This window comes from Neolamprologus brichardi, chromosome 8, assembly GCF_056152115.1.
Source record: "Neolamprologus brichardi isolate AB-2024 chromosome 8, ASM5615211v1, whole genome shotgun sequence".
Classification (NCBI taxonomy): domain Eukaryota; kingdom Metazoa; phylum Chordata; class Actinopteri; order Cichliformes; family Cichlidae; genus Neolamprologus; species Neolamprologus brichardi.
Window position 1 is genome coordinate 12,877,501 of NC_142111.1, and position 13,427 is coordinate 12,890,927.

Sequence of the window (13,427 nt, forward strand, 5' to 3'; positions counted from 1 at the left end):
GATATGAGCCCAGGTAGGGGGTTCGCACAGCTGCTGTCGTTGCATTGTGGGATTGGCTGATAGTAGCGCGTGGAGGTGGGGTGCAGTTCAATTGTATGTTCAGGCCTGCAGGAAACTGCAGGAGATCCTCAGCAGAGGCGCGCCTTCAGCCCGCAGATATTCACGTTAACGGAGCCGGTCAAAGGACTGTCCACCATGTCTTCATTCTTTGGGGTCGTCGCCAAGCAGGTTAAGAGCCACCCAGCTGTAAGTCTCAGCCACTCGTTTTATTTTTACGGTCGTTATTACCAGCCTGTAACCAAGTAGACGGTGACATTGAAACGTGCCTATCAGAAGCTTGAAGCTGCGCGCGCTCCCGTTTTTCCCAAGGATCTCTACTTAATTACCTGATGTGGGATCAGCTGTGAAGGCTCAGGAAAACAGTTTTTGTGACTTATCCACACACTGACACCCTAAAGTACGCATTCGTAGAGTATTTTACTATTTATAAAAGCAAAAATAATTTCATATACAGCTCTGAGTGCGGAAATCTCAAATTCCTCGACAGACGCACAGGTTTCGGTTAAAAAAAACCCCAAAAACAAATGGTATAAACATTTCCACGTCACTACATTCTTATTGTTTTAATCACTATATTCGTGTAATCCCGTGAAAGCTTTTCTTGGGTTTTTCACCCGCAACCTCCTCATGACAGAGTTCGTTTTTGCGCTCTGGCATCCGCAGAATCAGACGACCGCATCACCTGCTCCTACTGAGCGTGATACACTGATACTGTTGTTACCGAAATGTTATAATGATGATAATCTAAAAGTTCAAATCTGTGTGTGCGCGCGGGGGGGTCGCTTGTTTCACGTCACCGTGCGTCTGTAGCCATGCGTAAGGATTTGTGGTGGCAGCACGTATAGCGGTGGAGTAGTTTCCATATTAGCTTGAGTTAAGGCCAGATAAATGCATGTGAGGGTTTATTTCTCCAAGGACGACGGTGTGAAAGGGTTTGGTTTGTGGCAGCCTCCAAATTAATAGACCTCTGGATGGAAATGCTTTGTCCCTCTCCTGCTCTGTGACTGAACAGCCTGTTGCTCCCTGCTGGTGAAAATTCTTCATTGTTTAAACAATCCTCTTATGTCATGAGATAACAATACTAACATGGAAATTCTGTGCATTTTATACATCATAGACTGTTACTATAAAAGTAGCACTGCCTCAGTTGAGGACAACTGCACATTTTTACCCACAGCAGCAAGGTGAGAAAGTGACCCTGGTTGTATTAATAGCTGTCAAAGTGTGGTGATATAAGCAGGGACAACAACTTTTTGCCCTTATCTTAAAACTTAATAAGACACATTATGTCTTAGCAATGCACAGTAGGAAAAACTGGACTCCTACACATGGTTTGTAACAGATGAAATGCTGAATAAGATCCAAAAGGACGCAGATAACAAAGATTTATCAACGTTTTATAGATCAAACATAGAAACATACTCTTTAAGGCTCCACACTGGAAATCCTGCAAGATAGAGAGTCCGTCTTGTCTGTTCCCATCTCTTATGTCTGCAGTTTTAGTTTCTGACATCTGGTAACCTAATCTAGGACTACCACTTCCAGTCAGAGAGCAACAGATTTACACAGATTTATAGCAGCTTCTCCTCCTCCATCCTAAACTCAAGAAGGAAAATATGCCTAACATTTTTTAAACTCTGTATATTGTTCTCTTCTTGTTTTGCTCCACTGGCATTGATAAAGCAATAGATTTATTGACTGATTGATGCCCTTTCTCCAAAGCTGATCCCCCTGTTCATCTTCATAAGTGGAGGGGCAACCATGAGTGTGTTGGCCCTGACCAGGGCGGCTCTGAAAAACCCAGACGTGTCGTAAGTATCTGAGACAATTTAAACTTATGGAAAAGTGGGCGTTTTCACTTTCCTCGGTTACTCAGGATGTGTTGTTTCGATCACGGCTTTTCCTCTTGTCTTCAGTTGGGATCACAAGAACAACCCTGAACCCTGGAACCAAATGGAGCCCAATCAGCAGTACAAAGTACGAGCCGTTTTTCTTAATCCTTTACGTCAAGTTATAGAGCAGGCATGTTTCTACAAAGGACAGGCCATAATTTTCTGTTATCTTGCGTCAAAGTCCATATCTCAGCAGTCATATGATAATGCATATTTGTTTTTATGTGTGTGTGTGTCCAGCTTCTTACAGTAAACATGGATTACACCAAACTGAAGAAGGATAGGCCAGACTTCTAAGCCATCCGTACGAGGAGCCTTTTCACTATTTTTTTAAAAATCAAACAAGCCTATGACAGCAAATGAAAGTTTATTTCCAGTGTGCTGGGCAAAGGGATCATTCACCTATAAATGACTATGAATGAAACAGACAACCACCTGTTTTACTGATTGTTGAATATAATTATCAGTTAGCTGTGCCATAAATTATTAAAGACTATTTAAATCTTTAACGCCTCCCTTGCATGCTTATTACAGGCAAGAGCTGAGGGGAAAGATTACAACACATCAGAAAATGTGAGAAACAAGAATGTGCTCTTTTAGTGGTTTACAAAGAAACTATATTAGAATTTGAGACAATGAGAACAAGTGCCACCTGATGTTTGTTTATATTATATATATATATAGCCTTATATTTAATGCATATATCTCAAATTCTAAATGGTTTAACCATCATCTGCACCTGGTCTTAGATTTGAACCCAAAAGAAGAAATTCTTCTTATTCTATTGACACAGATTTTACATTTTAATGTCTAAAGTAAGTTTGAATTTTCAAAATTCAGTGTTGAGCCATCCCTTGTTTGTGTGTTTTGTATTTTTTGTTTGTTGCTTTTTTTTTTAATATATTTTGCTTCCAACTAGTCAGACTTCCTTGTAATTTTTAATGTGGTCTAGAGCAAGTTCAAAGCTTTTGCCCCAATTTCCTTAACTAAATCTATGAAAAATGCCAAAGATAACAAAGTGTGAGAGTGTGTGCAGGTAGGACGTGCTTCAGGAATGGAAATGGGGAGAAAAGCCTGAGGTATTCCAAATGAATCCAAATTTGAAATTGGTGGTGGTAGTGGTGTCCAACCTTATGATAAAAGGTAGGATAAGTTTCTCAAAATGAAACATTTTTATAATTTTCACCCCTTGTGGTAACTAACATGTTGTCTTGCAGGGAATTATGATATTATAAATTCTCTTGAGAACTGTGTTGCTCTCACGTTTATTTTCCAGTTTCTCACACTGCACTCCACTGGTCAAAACTTAGTGCACACCTGACAGAAATTCAAAACACCTCACTGCAGCTGACAACTCACAAATGTGTATAGGGAAAAAACACTGGGCCATGTTACCATATATTAAGTATAATTTTATGTGATTTACTTTTCAATCTAAGGTTTTTAGTAATAACACAGATTTATCTAAAAAAAAAAAAAAAAAAAAAAAAAAAATATCCATCCATCCATCCATTCGCTTCCGCTTATCCTTTTCAGGGTCGCGGGGAGCGCTGGAGCCTATCCCAGCTGTCATAGGGCGAGAGGCGGGGTACACCCTGGACAGGTCGCCAGTCTGTCGCAGGGCCAACACACAGTTACAGACAACCATTCACACTCACATTCATTCGCACATTCACACCTAGTGACAATTTGGATTATCCAATTAACCTATCCCCACAAGCTGAATGTCTTTGGACGGTGGGAGGAAGCCGGAGTACCCGGAGAGAACCCACGCAAACACGGGGAGAACATGCAAACTCCACACAGAAAGACCCCAGCCTGATGTTGGAATTGAACTCAGGACCTTATTGCTGTGCGGCAACAGTGCTATATATATATATATATATATATATATATATATATATATATTTATATATATATTTATTTATTTATTTATTTTTTGGGCAGCACGGTGGCACGGTGTGTGTGTATATATATATATATATATATATATATATATATATATATATATATATATATATATATATATATATATATATATATATATATATATATGTATGGAATGTATGACTTGTAATATATCTGGACCATAATGCAGAAGAAACACTTTTTACTCCCTCTTCTTTGGTCTTCTTATTGTATCTTCTAAGCACAAAAATTATGGTTATGCATTCTTAATTTTATGTTGACTGATTATGCGTGTGTATCATATCTGTATTGTTTTTTCATTTTTTTTGCCTTAGATTATTATCTCAAAATGTCGAGTCATTAGCTCAAATTTCCGACTTCATTTTCAGAAATTTCACGTTATTTTCTATGTTTTGTTTTGAGATATTTTCACAAAAGTTTGCATTAAGATAATAATAATAATAATGGATAATCACCCACAATTTTGAAGTATGGATGAAAACTAAACTAAACTAAACTAAAATACAATACAATACAATACAATACAATTTCAGTATTGAAAAGAATTCCATACCTCTGATTTTGTAAATTATTCATTTATATTACTGCTTTTTCTGAAAACAATATAAAAATTTCATTTTTAATTTAATTTATTTATTTCATTCAAATTTTAGATAAAATAATTGACAAATTATTGCCATGTAATACATCTGAATTGTGTCCCGTTTGGTCAATGGTGCGATCTCGAGGTTCAAAGCCAAATCTCTCTTCTCGCGAGATTTCACTTAAAAATAACGCGGGACCGTATGAGAATTGAGTCCGTTGAAACAGAAAACACAAGGCAAGGATCAGAGCATAAATGACGTTCGGGTGAAAGCTGAGATAAACGACACTAACTTCAGCTCAGCACCGCTTGTTTGGACAGCGTCGTTGTGGAAAAAAATCATTTGTTTGACATTTTTGACGTTTAACTGCCCGCAATTGTCTGCTAGCTGAGTTCAGCTAACCAGCTGACTTTGCTCCTCGGTGGCTAAATGGATCCCACGGAGGATTTGTCCGCTCGGGTCCTGCTGAAACATATTCTCACCACCGAGCCACCCAGGACCCCTGTCACACGCAGGTACGGTTCATTTTCTGGGAGAGAACCACGAAAGTCATATTCACTGGCGTTTTCAGCATTAATGCTAGCTAGCCTATTGCTAACGACAAACTTGTGGTTGTCGCACGTTAGTCTCAGCGGCTTTGTATTCAGTATTATTAATCGTAAGATGACTTGTCTCCAGTAATTCACAGGAGCCGAGTAGCAGCGGGACCCGGCGGAGTAGCAGGCTCAGCAAGAAAGATGCTGGTCCCCAAACCCCGCAGGAGATCCTTAGGCGCAGCATGAGACATAAGCTCCATGAGGTAAGATAGAGGTGAGCAGGGTAGTTGTTATTTGTGGGCATGTTAAACTTATTAACTTTGTCCCTTTTCTTTTCTAGAGCATAACCAGAAAATCCCTCCCCGCCACTAAAAGGAGAACTGCCTCAGTTGTGTTAAAAAAGGTAAACATGCCTGCCACATCTTCAGTACTGATTAATGACGGAGACACTCCCAGACACATACTCATGAACATCCTGCGGACAGGTGCGTGAACTAGCCTTATTTTTTATTTCTGGTTTGTTTCGGTTTGTTTTGCTTTTGCTTATATATTTTGGTTTTCAGAGCCGGTGAAATCCCCCGTGGTTCATGAGACAGAAACATCCGAAGAGCCGGAGCCACCTTCAGCCAATTCGACCATCTCCAAAACGCATCCCAGGTGAGCTGCAGGGTGATTGATGGCATTACTGAATTAGTCCTGGTTGTGATGGAAAATAAACTTTTGGGCTGAATTGACTTTCAGTATGGAGCTGTCAGGGTTGGACCTGCCTGATGTAACGATTGGCGCAGCAGCCAGCACTGCAAAGGGACTGAGCCGAAAGAGACCGCGCAGGAGTTTTAACACAACGGCTTTTGAAAAACGACTTAAAGATGGAGATGGTAAGATTGAAACGAGTATTGAGGAGGTACACCGATCAAAAATGAGGTTGTGGGGGGGTTTTTTTGTGCTTCTGCAGCAATGTGAACACTTACCGTGTATGCTGGATGTTTGTTCTTCCAGAAGCTGAAGAGGAAACTGAACTATCAATGGATGACAATTCATCACTGTCTGTGTTGAGGTAAAGTGTACAAAGAATGCAAAATATTAATTCTAATCAGGGATCGAACCCATGACTAGATTTAGAATTAATGATCAGCGTGTGAATGCACACCATGTTTGTTTTTTATGTTTTTTAGTTTATGTCCAATCTGTTTTTCAGCTCTGCTTCCTTGAATTTAAAAACTCCGTTTGTTGACGCTAAGACTGAGAAAAGAGGTCTGCAGAGAAGAGTTTCAAATCGTCGGAAAATCTCAGAGGAAGAATTTGGTGCTGCTGTAGATAAACGATGGATGGGAGGTGAACACTGCGATCAAAATACGTTATTACATTCTTCTAATGGGACACAGTTTTTTCAAAGATTTCTTTCTGAGGCACAGCAGCCATACAACCATATGGTGTAAAACACAGAAAATTAACCAGAAATGTAATATAATCTCACACACTGTTGTTACCAACTGGTTAATTTGATAATTGATTCATTCATTGCTAAATAATCTCACTATCAGGATTTTTCACCTTGAGAACTGTCACTGTGTTTTGACCTGCTATTGAGTCACTTTAAATATTACCTTCTTTCGACTGCTCGCTTTAGGGGTCACCACAGTGAATTTGTCAGTGATTTGCGTCCATCTTTATCCTCAATCCCTTTATCCCTCCTCTGCACATGTCCAAACCCTCTCAGCTTTGCCTCTCTAACTTTGAGTCCAGACTTTGACTAAACCTGAGTTATACTCAGTTATACTCATTTTTAATCCTGTCCTTCAGACTTCTTAACATCTTCAGCCCCAGCTTGGCCTCTGGTCCTTTTATTCAGACATTTTGGTCTTCTGCCACAAACCACCCCTGATGCATATCTCCACCATCTTCTTCACCTCTCATACATTTTGTAGATGAGTGCATGTGAAAATGTTTCAGTAAGTAAAGCTGTTACCAGACTGCAGAAAAACAGCTGCTGTGACCATGTCTCAAAAAGAATTGTGCTGAAGGGAGGTTTAAAAAAAAAAGTGGAACTAGATTGGATTGTAATTTTGTTTAATGCCAGTTTTTATCACAAGATTGTGTAACAAGGCCATGTAACCTTTGGTTAAGTTGCCGGCACACATCCAACAACTATTCAACCTACCTACAAGTAAGCTGCTGCCCCCTGCTGGTGAAAGTTTTAGTTAAATTCTGCAGAGGTTCAGTGCAAACCTACAACTGAGTATAAATTTAACACTTCAGCCCAGTGACGTGAGAACAGAAGTACAGCATGAAAAGAATTGTAGGTTATTTGCACCTGCTCTTTACCTCCACCTTACATTTTCCTCCTTCCTGTCATCCAGGTATGAGCAGCTTTGGACCTGTGGAGCAGGGGCTTGGTGAATCTACTCACTCTGAGGGCTTCACCTTAGGTCTAAGCAAACTCAGCGAACCTGATATCACAGCCGATATCGTGAACTGTAACACGGCTCTCTACGCCCAGGCTGATGCCATGACCTCCAACTTTTCTATCATTGCTACTCAGGACAAACCTAGAGTCATGGCGTCTCAGCTGCAGAAGGACATTAGGGAGATGGAGCCAGAGGAGCAAATGGAAGTGGAGCAGAGCAAGCTGGAAACTGACCAACTTGTGTATGTGTTTCCAACTGAAGATGAATCTGAAAAGAAGGAAGCAAGGAGAACAGTTTACAGTAAACCTGAAGATGTGTTGGCAAAATCTGACGGAGATGAAGATGTAGTTAAATCTCGGACCGGTGTAAGCGATGATGCAGCTCAGTTTGAAGAAGTTGAGGACAGAGCAGAAGTTGCTCTCAATTCCGAGCTTGAAGAGGGTGTTGAAGCAGGGTCACAGGCTGAAGAGGAAGCTGAAGCAGATTCTAAAACTGAAGAGGAGGAGGAAGATGAGGAAGATGTAGTTGACTCTAACACTGATGGAGGTACAGCCGACTCGCAGATTGAAAAGGGTGATGACGCAGGTTCTCAGTCTGAAGACGAGAATGTGGCTGAGGATCAGACCGAAGAAGAGGAAGAAGACAAGAGAGGCGTAGAAGAATCTCAAACTGGTTCCCAGTCAGAAGAGGGAGCTGAAGCATCTACTCAGTCTGAGGAAGAGGACTTTGTACCAGACTCTCAGACCGAAAAGGATGAAGAGGACGGTGGCACTGAATATCACACTGATGAAGTTGTAGCAGCCCTGCCTGAAGAGGATGTTAGTGGTCAATCTGAGAGAAATGAGCACGTGACCAAGTCTGAGAACGAAAATGACTTTGAGATCTTCAGCGGTGAAAATGAAGAGGAGGCATCAGCTCAGCTGAAGCATGACTCAGAACACATCAGCCGGAGGGCTTATTGCTCTGAGGGCGGTCTCATTGTGCCGGTTACAGAGGCAGCAGAGGATTTCCCTAATGCTACGTTTGCAGGTTAAAAAAAAAAAAAAAATCAATTAATCAATCAGTTAGCATTTAAAAATCTGTATGGTTGAGATTAAATATTGTTTGTGGTTTTGTTTGTAGGATGGCCTGATGCCAAATTCAAAGGACATGGCACTCTGGATTTGCGCACCAGCTTTGAAATGGGAAGCCATGAGAGTGGTCAGACTCACACCGGAGACCCTGATGTGGCCGAATCCTCAACCCAAGGACAGGCAGAGGCCATTGGGACAAAGAATGAGCCTGAGGCTGACAAAGAGAACTCATTTCCTCTGTCAGAGGGAACATATGACATTGAAGATGGTAGGAGTGAAACTGTGCCTGATGAAGCTCCAGCTGAGGATGCTGCTGAACCAGAAGAAGAAATGGAAGAAGAAGAAGATGATGATGATGATGATGATGAAGAGGATGAAGGTTAGTTTCTCTTTTAACATGCACTGGTAAAATATCTATTTAAGGATTCAGAATGACTAAGAAATCTGTTTTCTGATAGCTTCAGACTTCCCCTGCAAGACTCCAGCGTTTGTCAGACAGAAAATTAATTTTAATCGTCCTGATCCTTTAGCATCACCTTCTGTTCTAAAGAACAATCAGGCCAGGTAAGCTGCATGTCCTATTACACTTAAGTGTGTGTGTTTTTGTGTCCTGTGGGTTTCAGTCAGGACTGCTTTTAGGGAGAAAGAAGTACCTACTCAGCTGGGGATATGTACCTTTCAGCTGACACAGTGCTCTTTTAACTTCCTAAAAGCCTCTACTTTAAATAGAAAAACTGCTATTGTAGCACAGGTACAGAATCAAGTTTTTATTCGGCAATGCCTATCACTGACACTCTCTTCTGATCTCTACCAGTACCAGCGGTACAAGAGAACCTTTACCTGCAGCTAAACCTAAGCAGAGGAGAGTGAGGAAGACGAGGATCTCTAAAAAGGAAACGGTCCTTCCTAAGAGCTACCTTATGGGTGTCTTTAAGCAATTTGCCAAAACAAAAGTCTCTGCAGACGTCCACCCTGTCCTAAATCAAATGTAAGTAACACACTGTGTTTTGCCATTAATCACATGCAATCAAATCAAATCAAATTTTATTTGTCACATACACAGTCATACACAGTACGATATGCAGTGAAATGCTTGGACAACTGCTCGTGACCTTAAAAAAAAAAAAAAAGGCTATGAATAAGATAGGAAATAAATAAATAAATATGAAAAAATAAAAAAGGGGTAAATTTAACCAGGAAGGAATAAAATAAAATAAAATATAAAAAATTAAGTTAAGAATGAGATAACTGTACAACACAAATTAGAATGAAGGGTAATTTAACTGGGAAAGAATAAGATAAAATATATAAATTAAAGTTGAAAATAAGATAACTGTACAACAAAATACACAGTATAGACATATATAAACATATATAAGAATGTATGAGAAATATAAATATATATACACACAAGTGCAGTGTCTCTTTGTCTTTGTTAGAACTGTGTGTCGCTTTAATATAACAGATTTGTTGTCATTTTAACAGAATGGATAAATTCTTTGACCGGCTAGCTGAGGACCTGGAGACGTATGCTGCCCATGCAAAGAGAAAAACCATAGAGGTCGAAGACGTTGAACTTCTGCTGAAAAGGTATGAGGGCAGAATTCAAGACTTTTTGCAATCAGGTGTTTTTAATGTCATAAAGCCACTTTGTTTAATTAAGGAGGAAAAAGCAAAACTTAAATACCACTTAAAAATGTAGCGAACTACATTATACACAAAACTGCATTATGTATTCTTAGGAGGGTTTGAGGACGCTCAGTACAACACTGCTATATAACTTTATGGAGCAAACATGTACAGATTTATTTAAATACCTTGTTCTGCACAGCTCAGTGTACATGTCAACTAGCTAGCTGTTTAGTTTGTCTGCTGTGTGTTATCAATAAATGAATAAAATGAACCAAAAAACAAAGCAAATCAAGAAACCTATATTGAGTGTAGGCCTTTCTTTCCTGTCCACTCTCCACTATTTAATAAAGGCAAAAGGCCCCAAAATAATATGTATTTTAAGCCAGAAGTGCCCACCTGTACAGGTAAGGCACTGACACTACAGTATTAAGAGGGGGAGGAAAAAACCCACTCTGCAACGCTTGGATTATTCTGACCTCTAGATGGCAATGTTGAGCTCTTTGTAGTTTGAAGGCTATATCTGACTGTAATAAGAGCATAAGCCTGTAGAATATCTTAAATGCTGCCTATAGGTAGCACACCTCATTCATGATCTATTTTTCTAACATTTCACATTCATTTTCTAACATGGAACTTAACCAGTATGTGTTTGTAACTTGCAGGCAGGGTTATGTGAATGACAAGGTGCCAGTGGAAGTGCTTATTGAAAAATATCTTCGCATGGACCAGCGAAGGCTTCTAATCCCCATCGCAACCAGTGGAAATGTTGTTATCCCTGCAAAGCGGAGGTGAATCTTTCATCTCCTGGACTGCTACTTGTTTTTCTGTACACTGCGTTCGAACAATGCCTTTATTGATTGGAGCATAAAAGCTTCTGTAAATGTGTAAATTATATACATGTCTCTTATCTTTATTTTACTGCGAGTCTGTGGACAACTGTACTTTGTTGCTGTTAGGTATGTTTTCATGGGTGCAAATATGCGTGCCAACTGTATTCTCTACAATATGAAACAAAGCAGTGTCTAAACTTATAATAATAAAGAAAGCTGAAATAAAGTTTCATATATCTGTGCTTCACACATGTATTATTAAGGAAATACTCAGAAATATCTTATGTTTGTGGATCGTGAAGGGCATTTGAATTATTTGTTTTTCCTTGATAAATTAAGATTTCAGCCCATCATGCTGTGCTTTGTGCTGCTTAGTAAGAAAGCTATGTAGATATACACTGCTTTTATAAGGCTCAGAAAGACTAGATGGCCTAAAAATTGTGTTTTTATGAGAGTACTTGAAAAATGGAGAGAATGTGAGGACAGCACCGCCTGGTCCAGAGTGATTCAGCCTTGCTCACTAAATGAGGCAATCGATATATTTCATCACAAATGACTGGTTAAAAAGGAGGACATAATAAGCAAGAAACATGCTGTAGTGGTAGACTTCCTCTGCTGCTAATAATGTTTTCCATAAAAGCTTAAGCTTTTGTTATATACACACTCAAACAGGCGCTAATAACGTGATGCTTCTTAATTCATTTTTACATTGAACAGCTGATGTCTATTTATCTCTGCTTGAGATTACAGGGCTATTTACTATTCTCTTTAAAATGGGCTCAGTTTTGTTTGGATACATACATTATGTACATGTGAATGTCATGGTGATTTGGGGCTTTTAATGGTTTGTTTGTTTGTTTTTTAACTTGTTTTGGTCGGGGGTTTTTCTGTGTGGAGTCTGCATGTTCTCGCTTGCTCCCACAGTCTAAAGACATGCAGTTAGTGGAGTTATTTTAACTGGTGATTCAAAATTTCCCATGGTTATTGATCTTTCTTGCAACACATTGGTGACCATTGGAAATATACATACTCCCCCACTAATATTTGGTTAAATGCCCCCTAGCAAGTTGTGTCTCAACCATAACCAAAGGGTTATGGTTGAGACACAACTTGCTTGTGTCACAGATGCCTGTGTCACAATTCTAGCTGGATATTTAATCACTCTTTTTGGAGGAATTGATAGAATTCTCAATAGGGTTGACATTGGAGTTTTAGGACAGCCATTCTAGAAGCTTAGTGTTAGCCTGCTTTATTGATTCCAAAACCAATGTAACGTGTTTGGGATCATTTCCCTATTGAAACACTCAGTTGTGTCTATGTTTCAAACATCTAACTGTTGATTTAAGGTGTGCAATGTACCAGCACCACTGGGAGCAGTCCCAGAGCATGATGCTCCCACCAGCACGCTTGACAGCTGGTACAGTGTTCTTAGGTTTGAAAGCCTAACCTTTACTTCTTGAAACATCCCTCTGTTGTTATGGCCAAATAGCTCATCTTTTTCTCATTTGACCATAATACTCTTCTCTAGAATGGATTTGGCTTGTCCATATAGCAAATCTAATTCTAAATTGAGCTTGAAGGTGTCAGATTTAGAATAGATGTGCATTCTTGGCCAGAGCTGTTGTTCTTGAACATCCTAACCAATTTTCTCTCTTATCCGAGGGTCTTCTTCCAGACCTTGGCAAAATGACACATCGAAATAAGTTGTACTTAAATAGAGTTTGAACTGATTATCTTGGATAGTGCCGTTGTTTAGAAATGGCTCCAAAATACCTTGCTAGCTTGTGTAAATCTACGGTTCATATTAAATCTTCAGTGAGCTACTTGGACTTTCCTATTGCTCTGAGTGTTGGACACTGTAAAACCTTAAGCAACACATAAAAGATTTACGTGAGTGTATGTTTATATTTGAGCCTGTATGTACAATATTGACCCTGTGTCGATTAGAGAAAACTCAAAAGACTTAGATACTTCCATCTGCCACTGAGGGTGCTTAAGAAATTCTACTCCTGCACCATTGAGAGCTTCCTGATGGGAAACATCTGCACCTGGTTTGGGAACAGCACCAAGCAGGACAGACAAGATCTGCAAAGAGTGGTGCACAAAGACTAAAGCCAGGAAGATTATGATGGACCTCTACCATCCCAACAATGGACTCTTCACACTGTTGAGGTCTGGGAAGCGCTTCTGCTCCCTTAAGGCCAAAACAGAAAGAATGAGGAGGAGCTTCTTCCCCCAGGCTATTCGGACCCTGAACCAGGTGTAGGACTGGACTCTGCCACACACATCACCACACGCACTCTGGTTTTTTGCACACTTCTTATAATTAATAATTTCTTCTTTCTTTCTTCTTTCTTTTTTATTCATAATTTATTCCATAAACTGTTATTTGCACATTTTTACTATAAATTTCTAAGTTAAAACCTGTAAATTTTTGTAGTAATCTGTAAATCTTACTGTCATTTAATGGTCGGGCATTGCAC

At 39.6% G+C, this 13,427-nt stretch overlaps 2 protein-coding genes across 2 annotated transcripts; both read left to right on the top strand.

Moving 5' to 3' along the window:
• Positions 1-40: 40 nt before the first annotated feature.
• On the top strand, positions 41-2,442 carry LOC102791084 (cytochrome c oxidase subunit FA4-like). The gene is made up of 4 exons (XM_006805678.3): positions 41-246; positions 1,783-1,871; positions 1,977-2,037; positions 2,193-2,442. Exons 1-4 carry the CDS (start codon positions 196-198, stop codon positions 2,247-2,249), a joined length of 258 nt encoding a protein of 85 aa, XP_006805741.1. The 5' UTR covers positions 41-195; the 3' UTR covers positions 2,250-2,442.
• Positions 2,443-4,650: 2,208 nt separating this feature from the next.
• On the top strand, positions 4,651-11,328 carry cenpt (centromere protein T). The gene is made up of 13 exons (XM_006805677.3): positions 4,651-4,980; positions 5,144-5,264; positions 5,342-5,486; positions 5,565-5,658; positions 5,743-5,879; positions 6,001-6,058; positions 6,200-6,336; positions 7,362-8,438; positions 8,532-8,861; positions 8,941-9,046; positions 9,297-9,470; positions 9,968-10,072; positions 10,777-11,328. Exons 1-13 carry the CDS (start codon positions 4,895-4,897, stop codon positions 10,904-10,906), a joined length of 2,700 nt encoding a protein of 899 aa, XP_006805740.2. The 5' UTR covers positions 4,651-4,894; the 3' UTR covers positions 10,907-11,328.
• Positions 11,329-13,427: the final 2,099 nt, after the last annotated feature.

Excerpts from the sequence above, each read along its gene's own strand:
- LOC102791084 (XM_006805678.3), top strand. The coding sequence starts at position 196 with ATGTCTTCATTCTTTGGGGTCGTCGCCAAGCAGGTTAAGAGCCACCCA. Across the intron at positions 247-1,782 it reads AGGTTAAGAGCCACCCAGCT|CTGATCCCCCTGTTCATCTT; the intron begins GTAAGTCTCAGC and ends CTTTCTCCAAAG. Across the intron at positions 2,038-2,192 it reads AGCCCAATCAGCAGTACAAA|CTTCTTACAGTAAACATGGA; the intron begins GTACGAGCCGTT and ends GTGTGTGTCCAG.
- cenpt (XM_006805677.3), top strand. The coding sequence starts at position 4,895 with ATGGATCCCACGGAGGATTTGTCCGCTCGGGTCCTGCTGAAACATATT. Across the intron at positions 5,880-6,000 it reads ACGACTTAAAGATGGAGATG|AAGCTGAAGAGGAAACTGAA; the intron begins GTAAGATTGAAA and ends TTGTTCTTCCAG. Across the intron at positions 6,337-7,361 it reads AGATAAACGATGGATGGGAG|GTATGAGCAGCTTTGGACCT; the intron begins GTGAACACTGCG and ends CCTGTCATCCAG.